The sequence below is a fragment of the Ranitomeya imitator genome, chromosome 4 (assembly GCF_032444005.1).
Source record: "Ranitomeya imitator isolate aRanImi1 chromosome 4, aRanImi1.pri, whole genome shotgun sequence".
Classification (NCBI taxonomy): domain Eukaryota; kingdom Metazoa; phylum Chordata; class Amphibia; order Anura; family Dendrobatidae; genus Ranitomeya; species Ranitomeya imitator.
In genome coordinates this window covers 247443390-247467012 of record NC_091285.1, presented here as the reverse complement: position 1 = coordinate 247467012, position 23623 = coordinate 247443390, and the positions used below count along the sequence as shown (strand labels likewise).

At 41.5% G+C, this 23623-nt stretch overlaps 1 protein-coding gene across 4 annotated transcripts in view; it reads right to left on the bottom strand.

Moving 5' to 3' along the window:
- Positions 1-23623, bottom strand: part of ARID2 (AT-rich interaction domain 2) — a 163667-nt gene that overhangs the window by 22966 nt on the left and 117078 nt on the right. For 2 of the 4 annotated variants that reach the window (XM_069764477.1, XM_069764478.1), the window contains exons 13-15: positions 9238-9372; positions 7119-7285; positions 4017-6871 (exon numbers count right to left, since the gene is read on the bottom strand). In XM_069764477.1, the coding sequence (XP_069620578.1) occupies positions 4017-6871; positions 7119-7285; positions 9238-9372 (3157 nt within the window). The remainder of the gene's footprint in view (positions 1-4016; positions 6872-7118; positions 7286-9237; positions 9373-23623) is intronic. The other 2 variants (XM_069764479.1, XM_069764480.1) reach the window with 1 other exon arrangement.

Genomic DNA, 23623 nt, shown 5'->3' with positions numbered 1-23623 from the left:
CCCCGTCACACGATCGGGGGTCCGCAATGCATTGGCAAAACAACTAGAGGTCTCCTTGAGACCTCTATGGTTGGTCATACCGGCTTGCTGTGAGCACCACCCTGTGGTCGGCGCTCATAGCAAGCCTGTAATTCTACTACATAGGGGCGATCTGATGATCGCTCCTATGTAGCAGAGCCGATCTGATGATCGCTCCTATGTAGCACAGCCGATCAGGCTATGCCAGCTTCTAGCCTCCCGTGGAGGTTATTGAAGCATGGCAAAAGTAAAAAAAAAAATGTTTTAAAAATTATGAAAAATATATATATATACACACACACATATATAAAAGTTTAAATCACCCCCCCCCTTCGCCCCATTCAAAATAAAACAATTTAGAAAAAAAAAAAATCAAACCTACACATATTTGGTATCGCCGCGTTCAGAATCGCCCGATCAATAAAAAAAAAGGATTAACCTGATCGCTAAACGGCGTAGTGAGAAAAAAAATCAAAACGGCAGAATTATGTTTTTTTTGGTCGCCGCTACATTGCATTAAATTGCAATAACAGGCGATCAAAAGATCGTATCAGCACCAAAGTGGTATCATTAAAAACGTCAGCTCGGCACGCAAAAAATAAGCCCTCACCCGATCCGAGATCACGAAAAATACGCTACAGGTAACAGAAAATTGCGCAATTTATTTTTTTTTAGCAAAGTTTGGAATTTTATTTCACCACTTTGATAAAAAATAATTTAGACATGTTTGGTGTCTATGAACTCATAATGACCTGGAGAATAAAAACGGCATGTCAGTTTTAGCATTTAGTGAACCTAGCAAAAAAGCCAAACAAAAAACAAATGTGGGATTGCACTTTTTTTGCAATTTCACCATAATTGGAATTTTTTCCCTGTTTTCTAGTACAAGACATGGTAAAACCAATGATGTCGTTCAAAAGTACAACTCGTCCCGCAAAAAATAAGCCCTCACATGGCCATATTGACGAAAAAATAAAAAAGTTAAGGCTCTGAGAAGGAGGGGAGCAAAAAACGAAAACGCCAAAACGATAAAGGGGTGCGTCTTGAAGGGGTTAAAAAAATATATATATATAAAAGTTCAAATCACCCCCCTTTCGCCCCATTCAAAATAAAATAATAATAATAAAAATCAAACCTACACATTTGGTATCGCCGCATTCAGAATCGCCCGATCTATCAATAAAAAGGATAATAATAATTTTCTTAGTTTTTTTTTATATTTCTGAAGAAACCCTTATAAAAAACCTTTCCACTCCAGGAACGCTATTTATCTGTAGATACAGTGGCAACCTACATGTAAATATCCTGCCTTGCCAGATTATTTCAGCAGCGACTACAGGGAAAAAATTAAATTATATTCTCCCTGCAGCCCCTCACTTCCAGTTATAGAGGAAGGGCAGGGATCAGTTACAGTCACACACACTGACAAGCGGGCAGTGAAGGTGCCAGGCAGCGTTTACAGCACACTCACCATAAACTGTGGGAGAAAGTGGCTAATCCAGTAAACTGGCCAGACAGGATTTAAACACCAGTTACCTGCAGATGACCTCCATCTGTAGGTAAATAGTATTGATGGAGGTGAAAGATTCTCTTCAAGTGTTTTCCTTCTCTCTCTGCGTAATTTTTTATAAGGTAGAAGCCATGCTTTCAGGAGAATCCCACTGATGTCAAAAGGCATAGCTGCATGGTCTTACAAGCACTGCCATTGTATATCTAGCATAGCTCAAAATTGTATCATATGCAGGAGCATCATTTTTGAGGCCCTCATCAATTACATCCTTCATTTGTATCCAGGCATAGCAATATGTATACACACGTTTTACTGCATCAGAGATTAGCCAACAATGAAAATTTTGGAAACCTCGGCAGGTGCATGAACTATATTACTGTAAATCGCATTGCACTCTAGCATTCTGATGATAAACACATTTAACACATCCCCTTGAGAAAGCCGTATAATGGCAGCGAAACGTGCGTCGGGGGTAGCGCCCAATCCAGGGGGCATCTTCATGTGGTAAGATCCTTGGTTTATGTGGGGTCCCAGGAGAGATTTCTACAGTGATTTTTGGTGTTAAGGTACCTTCACACATAACGATATCGTTAACGATATCGTTGCTTTTGGTGACGTTGCAACGATATCGTTAAGGAAATCGTTATGTGTGACAGCGACCAACGATCAGGCCCCTGCTGTGCCATCGTTGGTCGCTGAACAAAGTCCAGAACTTTATTTCGTCGCTGGATCTCCCGTGGACATCGCTGGATCGGCGTGTGTGACACCGATCCAGCGAGGTCTTCACTGGTAACCAGGGTAAACATCGGGTTACTAAGCGCAGGGCCGCGCTTAGTAACCCGATGTTTACCCTGGTTACCATCCTAAAAGTAAAAAAAACAAACAGTACATACTTACCTACCGCTGTCTGTCCCCGGCGCTGTGCTCTGCACTCCTCCTGTACTGGCTGTGAGCGTCGGTCAGCCGGAAAGCAGAGCGGTGACGTCACCGCTCTGCTTTCCGGCCGCTGTGCTCACAGCCAGTACAGGAGGAGTGCAGAGCACAGCGCTGGAGGACAGACAGCGTTAGGTAAGTATGTACTGTTTGTTTTTTTTACTTTTAGGATGGTAACCAGGGTAAACATCGGGTTACTAAGCGCAGCCCTGCGCTTAGTTACCCGATGTTTACCCTGGTTACCGGCATCGTTGGTCGCTGGAGAGCGGTCTGTGTGACAGCTCTCCAGCGACCAAACAGCGACGCTGCAGCGATCCGGATCGTTGTCGGTATCGCTGCAGCGTCGCTTAATGTGAAGGGGCCTTTAGACACATATGGTTCCCTGGGACACACTTTATCTCCACCCTTGTTTGCGGTAGGATGTGTCTCCCTTTATTGCATTCATTACCTTCCCACATGCACACAGCCACAGTGGCTATACTTGCAGGACGTGGGGTGTGTAGGTTGTTTTGCCATTAGGAGGTATTTTTCTCCGCTCCTGGGGGTCGCTTAGGAGATTTAGGATCTTATTTGTGTCATATTTTGAGTATGGTTACATTTGGTCCACACTTTATATATATCTACATGTATGTCCCTCTGGTATGTTTCATTGGTGTTTTTTAATTGTGTGTTAATTTTTTTTTTTTTTTTACTAGTTTTCTAATAAATATGTATCTTTTTCTAAAAACTCCCGTTGTCCTCCTATATGTATATCGTTATATGGGGAGTAGCTTGTGAAGTGAGCCGAGATATGTTCTCTGGCCACTGTTCTATTATGAGTCTGGGTTTATTTGGTGTGCTAAACACATTTAATGTAGAAGTACTCGGGGGTTTACAAGGCATTGCTTTAGTGTGTTAACAGGTTTCATGAGGGTGGAAAAAACATGAATGGTTATTAACAGCATGAAAAACAAAACCTCCACAAGCCTAACAAAGCAGTAATTAATGGCTCCAGTTTATAAAGGAAACCATAGCACTATGACAGGTACAATTTTAAACGGACCAAAACTCGCACTCCCTAATCCAACGGACTATAATGGGGAGAATCAGGCATACAGCAGGTTTGGCAGAAATAAAGTGTTGAACGCAGCAATAATCTTTCCATAAAGAGTAGCGGAAGGATTGATGGAATGCCCCCAATTATAATGGTGGAAAAAAGATGGAAATCAGAGTACACTTTCCCACAATACCAAAATGTCTTACCAGTGCTGCCAACATGTGTGTGATGTTCGGAAAACACTAGAAACACTACAAGATTTAATGCCGTTGGGCATTCCTAAAATTAAAATGGCAATTTACATGGAAATTAATTATTCCATTATTTTTTTTTTTTAATCAGAAGCAAAAATTCCAACGCAACTATGGACGCCAAGGATTACCATGACACAATGCAATCAAAATGGGATACAACAAGTCCAATGTTACTCAGCTATATATGCAGATGTATGCTTTAGAATGAACATCAATGATAAAACGACAAACACTTGCATTGACTGGGCTTTCTAGTGAGACTTACCTGTGCAACAACTGTCTGTACAAAGGTATGTGGATGCTGCTGCTTTTGCTGAACAGCACTTTCTATTGCTACTTTAGCTACAGTGCTTGGATCTACGCCTGCTGGCACAGCGACCATAGTAGCACTGCAGCCAGCATTATTAGGGTCACTGATTGTAACAATCCTTACTCCCACTTTATTGGGAATAATTGGGACAGATTCCCGGTCATTGTCCTCCACTGGTCGTTTAACAGCTTTGCATTCTGCTGTGCCATTGGTAGAACGGGTATCTGTCGGCAGAGCAGGTTGAGTAATCCTAGTTCCTATATGGGGCACTGCAATAACTTGATGACCTGGTAAAACAGAAGCCGCAGACTGGGTTGAGACAACTACAGTCGGACGTTGCTGAGGCACATCTGAATTCAAACTGGAAACTAAAGGTCCATTGGGCAAGTCTGTTACATTACCACACTGTATCTGGATTGCAAGGTTAGAAATGTCATTCGTACTACTCGCAAAATGCGACAAACTGTTGGGAAATATAGGTCCATTGGAAAGCTTCTCCACTTGATCACCTTTGGCAGTAACTTGAGCTGAATCCAGAAGGTCGTTTTGCTCTACTGGAGAGATTTCACCATTTCCTACATGTTTGGAAGCTTTGTGATTAGGAATGTTTTTGCTCAAATGAGAAGAGTCTCCCTTTTCAAAATCACAAACCCCATTAAGCTGTGGCTTTTTTAAGTCTGTTTTAGCATCCTGTGGATTGCTCTGTTCAGGGTTTTGTTTTAATGAAGCTCCATTTTCCCCCAGTTGCACAGATGTCCCATTAGTGACCACTTGACTGGTCTCATTCGGAGTTTTCCCTGAGTGTGAAGGAGGTAGACTGGAGTCAAACTTTTTACCATTCAACAGGTTTCCCACTTGAACTTCATTTTCATTAGCTTCCCCATTGCTGGTGCTAACAGAACCTTTCGGACAAGAAGGATTTTCCATTACTTCAATTTTACGTTCATGCACGTGTAAGCCGGTAGCTTCTTTTGCCTCTTCCTCCTTTTGGCAAATTATTTTATCACCCTTAAAAGGGGGAGAAGCAGCAGATGCGGGTAGTTGCCCACCTGGTTGTGTAAGAGCAGCTGGAAGGGTTTGTACCTGTAATCCAACTCCAGGTTGTGTCCCACTCATTGGTGAAAGAATCTGAGGTGTAGTTCCCTGGCTTACAGTTGCAGTAGCAAAACTGGTGTTTGGCACAACTGTTATTGTGACTTGGTTGCCAGAAGTTCCTTGAAATATTGTAGCTGGAGAGTTCGAGATCAATTGACCTGGCAAAATCTGTAAATTTGAGATTGGAACAGTCTGTACAGCAGTTTGATTCTGCACTGTACTCTGGACTAACTGCACATTTTGTTGCCCCACCAATATTTGTGAAGTCGCAGTTTGCCCTTGCACACCAAATGAAGGAGTCTGATTATTGGCCACTTGATATACCACCTGAGGGCTTGGTGCTCTTGTGTTGTTGGGAGGTGGTATCTGCGGAGCAGGAAGGATGAGTTTTCCTCCAGGCGTTGAAGGTCCTCGTTTGGGAAGCAACAACTGCTTAATGAGGCTGGACTCAGCAGGACTGGAGAGTCCAATACCTCCACTTTGGGTCTGCTGCTGCTGAACCTGTACTTGTACCTGTTGGGACGGCTGTGATTGCTGAGCCTGCACTTGTGCCTGCGGTTGTTGCTGCACTTGTGCCTGCTGTTGGTGAGGTGCTGGTGACAACTGTTGCCTTTTTACTGAAAGCATTTGGCTAACAGTAGGAGGGGGTCCTTGTGACAGTGCAGTGGTCTGAGGAGAAGTTATTACTGGGGGGAGCTGATTATTTTGAGTTGGGATCGGGGAAGATGAAGGTGTTATACTTGTCTGTCCAGTTAACTGAACAGTTTGACCAGCCTGAATTGCAGTGGGATTAGTAAGAACTATTTGGTGAATGGCTGGTGCGTACGCTTGTCCAGGCTGAGCTGGCTGACTGACAATGACTACACTCTGCTGGGGTTGCTGCTGCGATGGTTGTTGAACTACGGCTGTTGATGGGACTTGATGAGAAGAAAGAGGTTTCGGAGCAATGTTTTGAAACCCAATTCTAGAGGTCTGAGGGCTCTGAACACCAGCTATTGTCACCACTTGCCCTGTTGCGACGTGAAAACTTTGTACAGTTGTAGCAGACACAATGTTAGAAGATGAAGTAGTAACATATTGTTGTGGAGTTAGGATAACAGTGTCTTTCTGCTGGTTGGAAGCTGGGGATTGTTGGGATGGGACATGAACAGTTTGTGATGATGTGGTGATTAATTGTTGACCATGTGGAAGTCCAGATGTACCTGCTGGCATACTTTGCACCCTGCCAAATATATGTCCTTGAGGGACAGTTTGTTGTATAACAGCTACTGGAGTGCCCGATGCTAACTGGCCAGGTACCACAGTGTGTAAAGGTGATTGCTGCTGAATAACAGACGGATGGTGAAACAAGGCCTGAGAACCCACAACTGTAACAGATGCCTGATGCCCTGGATTGCTGCGATTCTGAACCAGAGAAGCTTGTGTCGATCCTCCCAAAGCAATACTGACAGGAACTGCTGAATGTTGTACAGAACCCTGTATTACTGCTGCCTTCACTACTTCACATGAAATTGGAGTTTTATTCTGTATAACAGTCACTGTGGTATTTTGCTGTTGCGGGGCCTGGCCGTGAAGATTATGTGGCATACGGCAAACTGTCTGAGCCACACTGTGGACACCTTGAATAGGGAAAGACATCTGCGTGGCAGTTAGATTAGGAGCCTGGTTAGCTGCTACAGTTCTCTGGAAGGGACTTCCTGCTCCTTGTGGCACTGCTGGGGACAAAAAATATAAATAAAAATCAACAAATCATTGATTACATGAAATAGACAAATATTTGTGCAAGTATCTGTATAATGTATCTATCTACATAAACACATTCTATCAATTCTGTTGTATTTATCAGATACTATTTAAATATATACAAGTATGTACAGGATATTTTTGTCTCTTAAACTATGTAGATTGCATATAACTGCTCACAAATAAAAAAAGTAGAAAAAAAAAGCCTTGTACACTTACCACCTGCATTTGTGTCCGAAGGTACATTAGAAGTTGGTTGCTGCTGATAGTACATCTGGATTGGAAGTGGTAAGGTCCTTCGTTTCACACCAGACACATGAATATGAGCTTGTCCATTATTGCTTGCATCTTCTACTTTCTTGATGTTGTGGTTTGGAAATACAGACCTGTAAAAAAAAAGTGTATACTATCAAGCACAATTCCTGCAATCTGTGTTTCCATGCCACATTCTGGGTAAGTCCTGGTCACTTCAGTATAACAATTCCAAACATTTAAAAAGGTGGGCAATCTGCTTACATAGTAGCAATAATCTGGGAAGGACAAGAGTACAAATAAGAAGTAATATTATATTCATGGAAAAGAAAATAAACAAAAACGGTTCCCTGAAAATTGCCCACAGGAAAATTCCCCACATGGAAAATTGCCAATTGCAGCATCACAAAGTTTCAGATCTATGATATTTCAGGTGCAAGGTGAGGATGTTCACATCATGTGTGATCAACTTGTGATTTACAGTTGACCTAGTGCAAAACTGCAAAAATGATGATCTGTGGTTTGCAGCAGTCTGTCATTATCAGCAATAGATAGATCTAGTCTGCTCTCATCTCTCACTGATTCTGCCTTACTCCTCCCACCAGCCCAAAACAGCAGCACATGCAGAACCAGCAGCAGTGTGATCCAGAGGAGCCATCACTGCTATCAGTGCTCACAAAAGTATCACTGCTGCTGGCAGAGATAGTTGGTCCTGGAAGCCCAGAAGGCACAGCAGAAAGGTGAGATTCTGTCACTTGTACCACTTTGTGTTCTTCCTGAGAATGTATGATATGCTTTTGCAGTGGAGTCCGATGGGCCCCAGTGCGAAATTTGGACCTTCCCCCCCCACACACACGTTGGTCAGATGTATGGGCCCCTGTAGTGTTCTAAATTCTATAAAGGCGTATGAATTGCCTCCCTCCCCCTTCATTATGTAGTAATGTCCCGCATACTTGGTATATATGCCCATCATCCTGGTGAATATGTCTGCATCCTGGTATATATGTCCTAATGCTGGTATATATGGTCCCCATCCTAGTATGTATGGTCCACATGATCTCCATCCTGGTATTTATGCCCCCTTTCTGGTATATATGTCCCTATCCTGATTTACATGGTCCCCAATCCTAGTGTATGTGTCCCCGTTCTGACCCTAATGCATAATTAAAAACATTAACATTCTACTCACCTTTCCTCTGCCCCCACGTCGCCCAGTGTCTTTTGTAGCCACCGCACAGCCCGGCAGCTGAAATCGGAGTGTGCGCCATTTCATGCACAGCTCCCTGTGGCTGCACCTCTGATGTCAGCTCACAGCCAACGCGCCGGCAGCATGTATCGCAGTGTACAATAATTGCTTAATACATTGAAGTTATTGTTATTAGACCTCCGTAATAAACTGTTTTTAATAAACTTGTCGGTAATTTTCTGTGTGGGCAATTTTTGCCGACATTCTTCTGTGCTGCAGAGCATCTCACCTATAATTCTATATTATTCTCCTGCCCTGCAGAGCATCACCTATAATTCTATATTCTCCTGCCCTGCAGAGCATCTCACCTATAATTCTATATTATTCTTCTGCCCTGCAGAGCATCTCACATATACTTGCATACTATCCCTCTGTTCTGCAGAACATATAGCCTATAGCTCTATGCTATTCTCTGTTCTGCAGAGCATCTCACCTATAAATCTCTACTGTTTTCCTGTGGGTATTCATGTCTGTGGGCACTTAACACATATCATGTTAACACCTTGCACCTGAAATATCATAGATCTGAAACTTTGATGCTGCAATTGGCAATTTTCCATGTGGGTAATTTTCCATGTGGGGAAATTTCTGTGTGGGCAATTTTCCTGTGGGCAATTTTCTGGTCACCCACAAAAACATACCCACTTCACTAAAAGGCTATTCCATCTATAGTTGGCATATTGATAGGCATTCACCTTTCGATGCAGGTGTTATTTATTTTAAACTCTGCTGCACATACACATTTTTATTTTATTTTGGACTCTGTGTTATTATTGTTTTGAGGAACAGTATCTGTGTCTTATAATATGACGCACAAAAATCAACAGCAAGTTGTAGTACCGTAGACATTTGTAGAATCCAGAAGAAGTTAGAATTCCACCTCTAGCCAATTTACTACAAGTAGATAGATATTCAGAATACATATCTGATCTTGCCATTGAAGAATCTGGATTCACTTCAAAATGCGCATTCAACCTGCAGGAAAGACAAAATACAACACATTTAAATCAAGATTAAATGGGAATGTATCAGACTGCTCACCACCCATTCCTGTAGTGTAGACTGCAATGGTCTACTGACACGTTTCGGAATAATAATGCTCATCCATTACTGTGGCCACAAAGCAAACACACTCTGCAGTGTTCTTAACATCCTAAAAACACCAATTCTTATTTTATTGATTTTTCTTTAGTTTATATGGTGCTTTACCAGTTTTCTTTTTTAAAATCCATCTTTCTAAATTTTGTAATATCTTTCCTTTACATGGAGTCAAAGTTTCAATTTTATTTACGGCAAAATATGTATAACTTTTGCTTAGATACATTCTGAAGTTCGAAAATGTGTTGTGGGTTGTTAGCGGCCACTATTATCTAATCCAGTAAGATCTCATTTAGACATCTGCTTTTCACTTGCGTGTTCTATCCATGAAAAACACAGAAAGAACACATTCATTATTATAAGGCTGTTTGTGTATTTAACAAAATATTTTTTTTTTTTTTTTTTTTACAGCAACCTGATACATTTTCTTCCCAAGTCACGGATCAAAATCAACCATTCAAGTCGATGAATGTGTGAAAGTCACTTACAGCACATAGTGCCATCTGTCTGATGTCCACTTTTAACATTGCGATGGGTAAGAGAAGCTTTGCAATTATTTATTTTTATTCTCTTTATACTGATGAAACATTCATTGTGAAAACTGAAACACTGACCAAACACTGCTGAAAATCAGACCCAAAACTGATGAAAAAAGTCACTTCTTTATTGCATACCAAAGAGATCATCAATGTCTGAATGAGGCTCCATGTGTTTTAGGAACTGCATTTTTCTTTTCCATAATAGCAGCAAAACAATTTAATGTCTTATTAGTTACACGATATCCTTAATAATCTCCATAACTTGGACAGAAAGTAACAGCACAGCATGCTGCAATATTTGTTGTAGCATACTTTATGCCATCTGCCACAGAGACCTGTAGCTGAGCAGCCAACGCAGATGTGAAAAAAAAGGGCTAGTATCCCAACAAGAGGGTCTAGCGGGTTCCTATGAAAATTGAACTCTTCTTTGTGTTTACCTTTGTGTTTTTACAAAAAAAAAAAAAAAAGGGGGGCTGATGAACTAACCCCATTGTTCAAAGCTTTCCTGCTGCTTAGTCCTCCCTATGAAAACTGTCCCCCAAATGTGAGCAGTGTCCTAGGCATTACCCTGAAATTCTGTGGCCCAGAAATCCCTACATATGGTAGACTATTTATTTAACGTTTCTACATAACTCTACTTGCTGTTCCTGAGAGATTAAGTAATTAAACAGGGTCGATAGGATAAGTCTCTGATCACCACTAGTGGTCCAACCAGTAGAGCTCACACCTTAGGACGGTGGGGGTGGTGTGCCCTATTTAAATGCAGCAATGATGTATGCGCACTGCTTCTCCATACATTGTCTGTGGAAGTGACAAAAATAAGTGAAGCACTGTACTAAATGCAGCAATGATGTATGCGCACTGCTTCTCCATACATTGTCTGTGGAAGTGACAAAAATAAGTGAAGCCCTGTACTAAATGCAGCAATGATGTATGCGCACTGCTTCTCCATACATTGTCTGTGGAAGTGACAAAAATAAGTGAAGCACTGTACTAAATGCAGCAATGATGTATGCGCACTGCTTCTCCATACATTGTCTGTGGAAGTGACAAAAATAAGTGAAGCACTGTACTAAATGCAGCAATGATGTATGCGCACTGCTTCTCCATACATTGTCTGTGGAAGTGACAAAAATAAGTGAAGCACTGTACTAAATGCAGCAATGATGTATGCACACTGCTTCTCCATACATTGTCTGTGGAAGTGACAAAAATAAGTGAAGCCCTGTACTAAATGCAGCAATGATGTATGCGCACTGCTTCTCCATACATTGTCTGTGGAAGTGACATAAATAAGTGAAGCCCTGTACTAAATGCAGCAATGATGTATGCGCACTGCTTCTCCATACATTGTCTGTGGAAGTGACATAAATAAGTGAGGCCATGTACTAAATGCAGCAATGATGTATGCGCACTGCTTCTCCATACATTGTCTGTGGAAGTGACATAAATAAGTGAGGCCATGTACTAAATGCAGCAATGGTGTATGCGCACTGCTTCTCCATACATTGTCTGTGGAAGTGACATAAATAAGTGAGGCCATGTACTAAATGCAGCAATGATGTATGCGCACTGCTTCTCCATACATTGTCTGTGGAAGTGACAAAAATAAGCGAAGCAGTGTACTAAATGCAGCAATGATGTATGCGCACTGCTTCTCCATACATTGTCTCTGGAAGTGACAAAAATAAGCGAAGCACTGTACTAAATGCAGCAATGATGTATGCGCACTGCTTCTCCATACATTGTCTGTGGAAGTGACAAAAATAAGTGAAGCACTGTACTAAATGCAGCAATGATGTATGCGCACTGCTTCTCCATACATTGTCTCTGGAAGTGACAAAAATAAGTGAAGCCCTGTACTAAATGCAGCAATGATGTATGCGCACTGCTTCTCCATACATTGTCTGTGGAAGTGACAAAAATAAGTGAAGCACTGTACTAAATGCAGCAATGATGTATGCGCACTGCTTCTCCATACATTGTCTGTGGAAGTGACAAAAATAAGTGAAGCACTGTACTAAATGCAGCAATGATGTATGCACACTGCTTCTCCATACATTGTCTGTGGAAGTGACAAAAATAAGTGAGGCCATGTACTAAATGCAGCAATGATGTATGCGCACTGCTTCTCCATACATTGTCTGTGGAAGTGACATAAATAAGTGAAGCCCTGTACTAAATGCAGCAATGATGTATGCGCACTGCTTCTCCATACATTGTCTGTGGAAGTGACAAAAATAAGTGAGGCCCTGTACTAAATGCAGCAATGATGTATGCGCACTGCTTCTCCATACATTGTCTGTGGAAGTGACAAAAATAAGTGAGGCCCTGTACTAAATGCAGCAATGATGTATGCACACTGCTTCTCCATACATTGTCTGTGGAAGTGACAAAAATAAGCGAAGCACTGTACTAAATGCAGCAATGATGTATGCACACTGCTTCTCCATACATTGTCTGTGGAAGTGACAAAAATAAGTGAAGCACTGTACTAAATGCAGCAATGGTGTATGCGCACTGCTTCTCCATACATTGTCTGTGGAAGTGACAAAAATAAGTGAGGCCATGTACTAAATGCAGCAATGATGTATGCGCACTGCTTCTCCATACATTGTCTGTGGAAGTGACATAAATAAGTGAAGCACTGTACTAAATGCAGCAATGATGTATGCGCACTGCTTCTCCACACATTGTCTGTGGAAGTGACAAAAATAAGTGAGGCCCTGTACTAAATGCAGCAATGATGTATGCGCACTGCTTCTCCATACATTGTCTGTGGAAGTGACATAAATAAGTGAAGCCCTGTACTAAATGCAGCAATGATGTATGCGCACTGCTTCTCCATACATTGTCTGTGGAAGTGACAAAAATAAGCGAAGCACTGTACTAAATGCAGCAATGATGTATGCACACTGCTTCTCCATACATTGTCTGTGGAAGTGACAAAAATAAGCGAAGCACTGTACTAAATGCAGCAATGATGTATGCGCACTGCTTCTCCATACATTGTCTGTGGAAGTGACAAAAATAAGCGAAGCACTGTACTAAATGCAGCAATGATGTATGCACACTGCTTCTCCATACATTGTCTGTGGAAGTGACAAAAATAAGTGAAGCACTGTACTAAATGCAGCAATGGTGTATGCGCACTGCTTCTCCATACATTGTCTGTGGAAGTGACAAAAATAAGTGAGGCCATGTACTAAATGCAGCAATGATGTATGCGCACTGCTTCTCCATACATTGTCTGTGGAAGTGACATAAATAAGTGAAGCCCTGTACTAAATGCAGCAATGATGTATGCGCACTGCTTCTCCATACATTGTCTGTGGAAGTGACAAAAATAAGTGAGGCCATGTACTAAATGCAGCAATGGTGTATGCGCACTGCTTCTCCATACATTGTCTGTGGAAGTGACATAAATAAGTGAGGCCATGTACTAAATGCAGCAATGATGTATGCGCACTGCTTCTCCACACATTGTCTGTGGAAGTGACAAAAATAAGTGAAGCACTGTACTAAATGCAGCAATGATGTATGCACACTGCTTCTCCATACATTGTCTGTGGAAGTGACAAAAATAAGTGAGGCCCTGTACTAAATGCAGCAATGATGTATGCGCACTGCTTCTCCATACATTGTCTGTGGAAGTGACAAAAATAAGTGAAGCACTGTACTAAATGCAGCAATGATGTATGCACACTGCTTCTCCATACATTGTCTGTGGAAGTGACAAAAATAAGCGAAGCACTGTACTAAATGCAGCAATGATGTATGCGCACTGCTTCTCCATACATTGTCTGTGGAAGTGACAAAAATAAGCGAAGCACTGTACTAAATGCAGCAATGATGTATGCGCACTGCTTCTCCATACATTGTCTGTGGAAGTGACAAAAATAAGCGAAGCACTGTACTAAATGCAGCAATGATGTATGCGCACTGCTTCTCCATACATTGTCTGTGGAAGTGACATAAATAAGCGAAGCACTGTACTAAATGCAGCAATGATGTATGCACACTGCTTCTCCATACATTGTCTGTGGAAGTGACAAAAATAAGTGAGGCCCTGTACTAAATGCAGCAATGATGTATGCACACTGCTTCTCCATACATTGTCTGTGGAAGTGACAAAAATAAGCGAAGCACTGTACTAAATGCAGCAATGATGTATGCACACTGCTTCTCCATACATTGTCTGTGGAAGTGACAAAAATAAGCGAAGCACTGTACTAAATGCAGCAATGATGTATGCGCACTGCTTCTCCATACATTGTCTGTGGAAGTGACAAAAATAAGTGAAGCACTGTACTAAATGCAGCAATGATGTATGCGCACTGCTTCTCCATACATTGTCTGTGGAAGTGACAAAAATAAGTGAAGCACTGTACTAAATGCAGCAATGATGTATGCACACTGCTTCTCCATACATTGTCTGTGGAAGTGACAAAAATAAGTGAAGCACTGTACTAAATGCAGCAATGATGTATGCGCACTGCTTCTCCATACATTGTCTGTGGAAGTGACAAAAATAAGTGAGGCCATGTACTAAATGCAGCAATGATGTATGCGCACTGCTTCTCCATACATTGTCTGTGGAAGTGACATAAATAAGTGAAGCCCTGTACTAAATGCAGCAATGATGTATGCGCACTGCTTCTCCATACATTGTCTGTGGAAGTGACAAAAATAAGTGAAGCACTGTACTAAATGCAGCAATGATGTATGCGCACTGCTTCTCCATACATTGTCTGTGGAAGTGACAAAAATAAGTGAAGCACTGTACTAAATGCAGCAATGATGTATGCACACTGCTTCTCCACACATTGTCTGTGGAAGTGACAAAAATAAGTGAAGCCCTGTACTAAATGCAGCAATGATGTATGCGCACTGCTTCTCTATACATTGTCTGTGGAAGTGACATAAATAAGTGAGGCCATGTACTAAATGCAGCAATGATGTATGCGCACTGCTTCTCCATACATTGTCTGTGGAAGTGACAAAAATAAGTGAAGCCCTGTACTAAATGCAGCAATGATGTATGCGCACTGCTTCTCTATACATTGTCTGTGGAAGTGACATAAATAAGTGAGGCCATGTACTAAATGCAGCAATGATGCATGCGCACTGCTTCTCCATACATTGTCTGTGGAAGTGACAAAAATAAGTGAAGCACTGTACTAAATGCAGCAATGATGTATGCGCACTGCTTCTCTATACATTGTCTGTGGAAGTGACATAAATAAGTGAGGCCATGTACTAAATGCAGCAATGATGCATGCGCACTGCTTCTCCATACATTGTCTGTGGAAGTGACAAAAATAAGCGAAGCAGTGTACTAAATGCAGCAATGATGTATGCGCACTGCTTCTCCATACATTGTCTGTGGAAGTGACAAAAATAAGTGAAGCACTGTACTAAATGCAGCAATGATGTATGCGCACTGCTTCTCTATACATTGTCTGTGGAAGTGACAAAAATAAGTGAAGCAGTGTACTAAATGCAGCAATGATGTATGCGCACTGCTTCTCCATACATTGTCTGTGGAACTGACAAAAATAAGCGAAGCACTGTACTAAATGCAGCAATGATGTATGCGCACTGCTTCTCCATACATTGTCTGTGGAAGTGACAAAAATAAGTGAAGCACTGTACTAAATGCAGCAATGATGTATGCGCACTGCTTCTCCATACATTGTCTGTGGAAGTGACAAAAATAAGTGAAGCACTGTACTAAATGCAGCAATGATGTATGCGCACTGCTTCTCCATACATTGTCTGTGGAAGTGACATAAATAAGTGAAGCACTGTACTAAATGCAGCAATGATGTATGCGCACTGCTTCTCCATACATTGTCTGTGGAAGTGACATAAATAAGTGAAGCACTGTACTAAATGCAGCAATGATGTATGCGCACTGCTTCTCCATACATTGTCTGTGGAAGTGACAAAAATAAGTGAGGCCATGTACTAAATGCAGCAATGATGTATGCGCACTGCTTCTCCACACATTGTCTGTGGAAGTGACATAAATAAGTGAAGCACTGTACTAAATGCAGCAATGATGTATGCGCACTGCTTCTCCATACATTGTCTGTGGAAGTGACAAAAATAAGTGAGGCCCTGTACTAAATGCAGCAATGATGTATGCGCACTGCTTCTCCATACATTGTCTGTGGAAGTGACAAAAATAAGTGAAGCACTGTACTAAATGCAGCAATGATGTATGCGCACTGCTTCTCCATACATTGTCTGTGGAAGTGACATAAATAAGTGAAGCACTGTACTAAATGCAGCAATGACGTATGCACACTGCTTCTCCATACATTGTCTGTGGAAGTGACAAAAATAAGTGAGGCCCTGTACTAAATGCAGCAATGATGTATGCGCACTGCTTCTCCATACATTGTCTGTGGAAGTGACAAAAATAAGTGAGGCCATGTACTAAATGCAGCAATGATGTATGCGCACTGCTTCTCCATACATTGTCTGTGGAAGTGACATAAATAAGTGAAGCACTGTACTAAATGCAGCAATGATGTATGCGCACTGCTTCTCCACACATTGTCTGTGGAAGTGACATAAATAAGTGAGGCCCTGTACTAAATGCAGCAATGATGTATGCGCACTGCTTCTCCATACATTGTCTGTGGAAGTGACAAAAATAAGTGAAGCACTGTACTAAATGCAGCAATGATGTATGCGCACTGCTTCTCCATACATTGTCTGTGGAAGTGACAAAAATAAGTGAAGCCCTGTACTAAATGCAGCAATGATGTATGCGCACTGCTTCTCCATACATTGTCTGTGGAAGTGACAAAAATAAGTGAGGCCATGTACTAAATGCAGCAATGATGCATGCGCACTGCTTCTCCATACATTGTCTGTGGAAGTGACAAAAATAAGTGAAGCCCTGTACTAAATGCAGCAATGGTGTATGCGCACTGCTTCTCCATACATTGTCTGTGGAAGTGACAAAAATAAGCGAAGCACTGTACTAAATGCAGCAATGATGTATGCGCACTGCTTCTCCACACATTGTCTGTGGAAGTGACAAAAATAAGCAAAGTACTGTACTAAATGCAGCAATGATGTATGCACACTGCTTCTCCATACATTGTCTGTGGAAGTGACAAAAATAAGCGAAGCACTGTACTAAATGCAGCAATGATGTATGCGCACTGCTTCTCCACACATTGTCTGTGGAAGTGACAAAAATAAGTGAAGCACTGTACTAAATGCAGCAATGATGTATGCGCACTGCTTCTCCATACATTGTCTGAGGAAGTGACAAAAATAAGCGAAGCACTGTACTAAATGCAGCAATGATGTATGCGCACTGCTTCTCCACACATTGTCTGTGGAAGTGACAAAAATAAGCGAAGCACTGTACTAAATGCAGCAATGATGTATGCGCACTGCTTCTCCACACATTGTCTGTGGAAGTGACAAAAATAAGCGAAGCACTGTACTAAATGCAGCAATGATGTATGCGCACTGCTTCTCCACACATTGTCTGTGGAAGTGACAAAAATAAGCGAAGCACTGTACTAAATGCAGCAATGATGTATGCGCACTGCTTCTCCATACATTGTCTGTGGAAGTGACATAAATAAGTGAAGCACTGTACTAAATGCAGCAATGATGTATGCGCACTGCTTCTCCATACATTGTCTGTGGAAGTGACAAAAATAAGTGAGGCCCTGTACTAAATGCAGCAATGATGCATGCGCACTGCTTCTCCATACATTGTCTGTGGAAGTGACAAAAATAAGTGAAGCACTGTACTAAATGCAGCAATGATGCATGCGCACTGCTTCTCCATACATTGTCTGTGGAACTGACAAAAATAAGTGAAGCACTGTACTAAATGCAGCAATGATGTATGCGCACTGCTTCTCCATACATTGTCTGTGGAAGTGACATAAATAAGTGAAGCACTGTACTAAATGCAGCAATGATGCATGCGCACTGCTTCTCCATACATTGTCTGTGGAACTGACAAAAATAAGTGAAGCACTGTACTAAATGCAGCAATGATGTATGCGCACTGCTTCTCCATACATTGTCTGTGGAAGTGACAAAAATAAGCAAAGTACTGTACTAAATGCAGCAATGATGTATGCGCACTGCTTCTCCATACATTGTCTGAGGAAGTGACAAAAATAAGCGAAGCACTGTACTAAATGCAGCAATGATGTATGCGCACTGCTTCTCCACACATTGTCTGTGGAAGTGACAAAAATAAGCGAAGCACTGTACTAAATGCAGCAATGATGTATGCGCACTGCTTCTCCACACATTGTCTGTGGAAGTGACAAAAATAAGTGAAGCACTGTACTAAATGCAGCAATGGTGTATGCGCACTGCTTCTCCATACATTGTCTGTGGAAGTGACAAAAATAAGTGAAGCACTGTACTAAATGCAGCAATGGTGTATGCGCACTGCTTCTCCATACATTGTCTGTGGAAGTGACAAAAATAAGTGAGGCCATGTACTAAATGCAGCAATGATGTATGCACACTGCTTCTCCATACATTGTCTGTGGAAGTGACATAAATAAGTGAAGCACTGTACTAAATGCAGCAATGATGTATGCGCACTGCTTCTCCATACATTGTCTGTGGAAGTGACAAAAATAAGTGAAGCACTGTACTAAATGCAGCAATGATGTATGCGCACTGCTTCTCCATACATTGTCTGTGGAAGTGACAAAAATAAGTGAAGCACTGTACTAAATGCAGCAATGATGTATGCGCACTGCTTCTCCATACATTGTCTGTGGAAGTGACAAAAATAAGCGAAGCACTGTACTAAATGCAGCAATGATGTATGCGCACTGCTTCTCCATACATTGTCTGTGGAAGTGACAAAAATAAGCGAAGCACTGTACTAAATGCAGCAATGATGTATGCGCACTGCTTCTCCACACATTGACTGTGGAAGTGACAAAAATAAGCGAAGCACTGTACTAAATGCAGCAATGATGTATGCGCACTGCTTCTCCATACATTGTCTGTGGAAGTGACATAAATAAGTGAAGCACTGTACTAAATGCAGCAATGATGTATGCGCACTGCTTCTCCATACATTGTCTGTGGAAGTGACAAAAATAAGTGAGGCCCTGTACTAAATGCAGCAATGATGCATGCGCACTGCTTCTCCATACATTGTCTGTGGAAGTGACAAAAATGAGTGAAGCACTGTACTAAATGCAGCAATGATGCATGCGCACTGCTTCTCCATACATTGTCTGTGGAACTGACAAAAATAAGTGAAGCACTGTACTAAATGCAGCAATGATGTATGCGCACTGCTTCTCCATACATTGTCTGTGGAAGTGACAAAAATAAGCAAAGCACTGTACTAAATGCAGCAATGATGTATGCGCACTGCTTCTCCATACATTGTCTGAGGAAGTGACAAAAATAAGCGAAGCACTGTACTAAATGCAGCAATGATGTATGCGCACTGCTTCTCCATACATTGTCTGTGGAAGTGACAAAAATAAGCGAAGCACTGTACTAAATGCAGCAATGATGTATGCGCACTGCTTCTCCACACATTGTCTGTGGAAGTGACAAAAATAAGTGAAGCACTGTACTAAATGCAGCAATGGTGTATGCGCACTGCTTCTCCATACATTGTCTGTGGAAGTGACAAAAATAAGCGAAGCACTGTACTAAATGCAGCAATGATGTATGCGCACTGCTTCTCCACACATTGTCTGTGGAAGTGACAAAAATAAGTGAAGCACTGTACTAAATGCAGCAATGATGTATGCGCACTGCTTCTCCACACATTGTCTGTGGAAGTGACAAAAATAAGTGAAGCACTGTACTAAATGCAGCAATGATGTATGCGCACTGCTTCTCCACACATTGTCTGTGGAAGTGACAAAAATAAGCGAAGCACTGTACTAAATGCAGCAATGATGTATGCGCACTGCTTCTCCACACATTGTCTGTGGAAGTGACAAAAATAAGTGAAGCACTGTACTAAATGCAGCAATGGTGTATGCGCACTGCTTCTCCATACATTGTCTGTGGAAGTGACAAAAATAAGCGAAGCACTGTACTAAATGCAGCAATGATGTATGCGCACTGCTTCTCCACACATTGTCTGTGGAAGTGACAAAAATAAGTGAAGCACTGTACTAAATGCAGCAATGATGTATGCGCACTGCTTCTCCACACATTGTCTGTGGAAGTGACAAAAATAAGTGAAGCACTGTACTAAATGCAGCAATGATGTATGCGCACTGCTTCTCCACACATTGTCTGTGGAAGTGACAAAAATAAGCGAAGCACTGTACTAAATGCAGCAATGATGTATGCGCACTGCTTCTCCATACATTGTCTGTGGAAGTGACAAAAATAAGCGAAGCACTGTACTAAATGCAGCAATGATGTATGCGCACTGCTTCTCCACACATTGTCTGTGGAAGTGACAAAAATAAGTGAAGCACTGTACTAAATGCAGCAATGATGTATGCGCACTGCTTCTCCACACATTGTCTGTGGAAGTGACAAAAATAAGTGAAGCACTGTACTAAATGCAGCAATGATGTATGCGCACTGCTTCTCCACACATTGTCTGTGGAAGTGACAAAAATAAGCGAAGCACTGTACTAAATGCAGCAATGATGTATGCGCACTGCTTCTCCATACATTGTCTGTGGAAGTGACAAAAATAAGCGAAGCACTGTACTAAATGCAGCAATGATGTATGCGCACTGCTTCTCCACACATTGTCTGTGGAAGTGACAAAAATAAGTGAAGCACTGTACTAAATGCAGCAATGATGTATGCGCACTGCTTCTCCACACATTGTCTGTGGAAGTGACAAAAATAAGTGAAGCACTGTACTAAATGCAGCAATGATGTATGCGCACTGCTTCTCCACACATTGTCTGTGGAAGTGACAAAAATAAGCGAAGCACTGTACTAAATGCAGCAATGATGTATGCGCACTGCTTCTCCACACATTGTCTGTGGAAGTGACAAAAATAAGTGAAGCACTGTACTAAATGCAGCAATGATGTATGCGCACTGCTTCTCCACACATTGTCTGTGGAAGTGACAAAAATAAGCGAAGCACTGTACTAAATGCAGCAATGATGTATGCGCACTGCTTCTCCATACATTGTCTGTGGAAGTGACAAAAATAAGCGAAGCACTGTACTAAATGCAGCAATGATGTATGCGCACTGCTTCTCCACACATTGTCTGTGGAAGTGACAAAAATAAGTGAAGCACTGTACTAAATGCAGCAATGATGTATGCGCACTGCTTCTCCACACATTGTCTGTGGAAGTGACAAAAATAAGTGAAGCACTGTACTAAATGCAGCAATGGTGTATGCGCACTGCTTCTCCATACATTGTCTGTGGAAGTGACAAAAATAAGTGAAGCACTGTACTAAATGCAGCAATGGTGTATGCGCACTGCTTCTCCATACATTGTCTGTGGAAGTGACATAAATAAGTGAAGCACTGTACTAAATGCAGCAATGATGTATGCGCACTGCTTCTCCATACATTGTCTGTGGAAGTGACAAAAATAAGTGAAGCACTGTACTAAATGCAGCAATGATGTATGCGCACTGCTTCTCCATACATTGTCTGTGGAAGTGACAAAAATAAGTGAAGCACTGTACTAAATGCAGCAATGATGTATGCGCACTGCTTCTCCATACATTGTCTGTGGAAGTGACAAAAATAAGTGAAGCACTGTACTAAATGCAGCAATGATGTATGCGCACTGCTTCTCCATACATTGTCTGTGGAAGTGACAAAAATAAGCGAAGCACTGTACTAAATGCAGCAATGATGTATGCGCACTGCTTCTCCATACATTGTCTGTGGAACTGACAAAAATAAGTGAAGCACTGTACTAAATGCAGCAATGATGCATGCGCACTGCTTCTCCATACATTGTCTGTGGAACTGACAAAAATAAGCAAAGCACTGTACTAAATGCAGCAATGATGTATGCGCACTGCTTCTCCATACATTGTCTGAGGAAGTGACAAAAATAAGCGAAGCACTGTACTAAATGCAGCAATGATGTATGCGCACTGCTTCTCCACACATTGTCTGTGGAAGTGACAAAAATAAGCGAAGCACTGTACTAAATGCAGCAATGATGTATGCGCACTGCTTCTCCATACATTGTCTGTGGAAGTGACATAAATAAGTGAAGCAGTGTACTAAATGCAGCAATGATGTATGCGCACTGCTTCTCCATACATTGTCTGTGGAAGTGACATAAATAAGTGAAGCACTGTACTAAATGCAGCAATGATGTATGCGCACTGCTTCTCCATACATTGTCTGTGGAAGTGACAAAAATAAGTGAAGCACTGTACTAAATGCAGCAATGATGTATGCGCACTGCTTCTCCATACATTGTCTGTGGAAGTGACAAAAATAAGTGAAGCACTGTTACTTTGCTGTCTCTGCCAGTCCACAGCAAGAGGAGTGATTTATGTGCACTTATTGATTTAGTTATATGAATGGGGCTTGTAGAAATCTATCGGCCTGCAGCCAAAATAATCCCACTCAGATGTGTGACATAGATTTTTAGCTGCATAGACTTCTGAAACAAAACTGCCAAAAGTAAAATTCACTCATAAGTCTGGGTTACCCTGCAATGTTTTTTGTGCTTTTGATTGGTTTTTAACTATTTAGTGGCAGCTACATTCCACCCAACTGCATACTACTCAATAGATTGCTTTGGACTGCAGCTGTAGGTAAATAGTTAAAATCATATCAGTAGTGCTCCAAAAGGTCTGTGTAGCAAAGGCCTAAGCTTACCATATTTATCCAAAACCCAACACTTTTGCAGCCATATAGACTGAGAACATTGGGAATGGTAGAAATAAAATGCCTGACTGATACATAAAAGGAATTGACCATCTTTGGGGGCAAATATTTTTTTAACTTTAAATGCCTGCATTTGGGGCTAAAATCATTTTTGAAAAATCATATTCCTTTAAAAATGTTGCAGCATTTTGCTTTTACAGGCTGGGTTTCCCTTTGATGTGGTCTGTGATTAGAGCTGAGAGGGGATCAGAAAAAAATAGAAAAAGTAATCTTCTTGTCCATAATAGCAGGCATTGATTCTCTGTTAACCCACTCTGCTGCCAGCAACAGACTGTACAACACAAAGGCTATAGAAGGCAAACTGCAACATTTTTAATTACTCCATTGCAAAAATGATTTTTAGCCCAAAATACATGGATTTAAGTAATTTAACCCCTTCACGACCTTGCCCTTTTCCGTTTTTGCGTTCTCGTTTTTTGCTCCCCTCCTTCCCAGAGCCATAACTTTTTTATTTTTCCGTCAATTTGGCCATGTGAGGGCTTGTTTTTTGCGGGACGAGTTGTACTTTTCAACAACATTATTGGTTTTAGCATGTTATGTACTAGAAATCGGGAAAGAAAATTCCAAGTGCGGTGAAATTGCAAAAAAAGTGCAATCCCACACTTGTTTTTTGTTTGTCTTTTTTGCTAGGTTCACTAAATGCTAAAACTGACCTGACATTATGATTCTCCAGGTCATTACGAGTTCATAGACACCAAACAT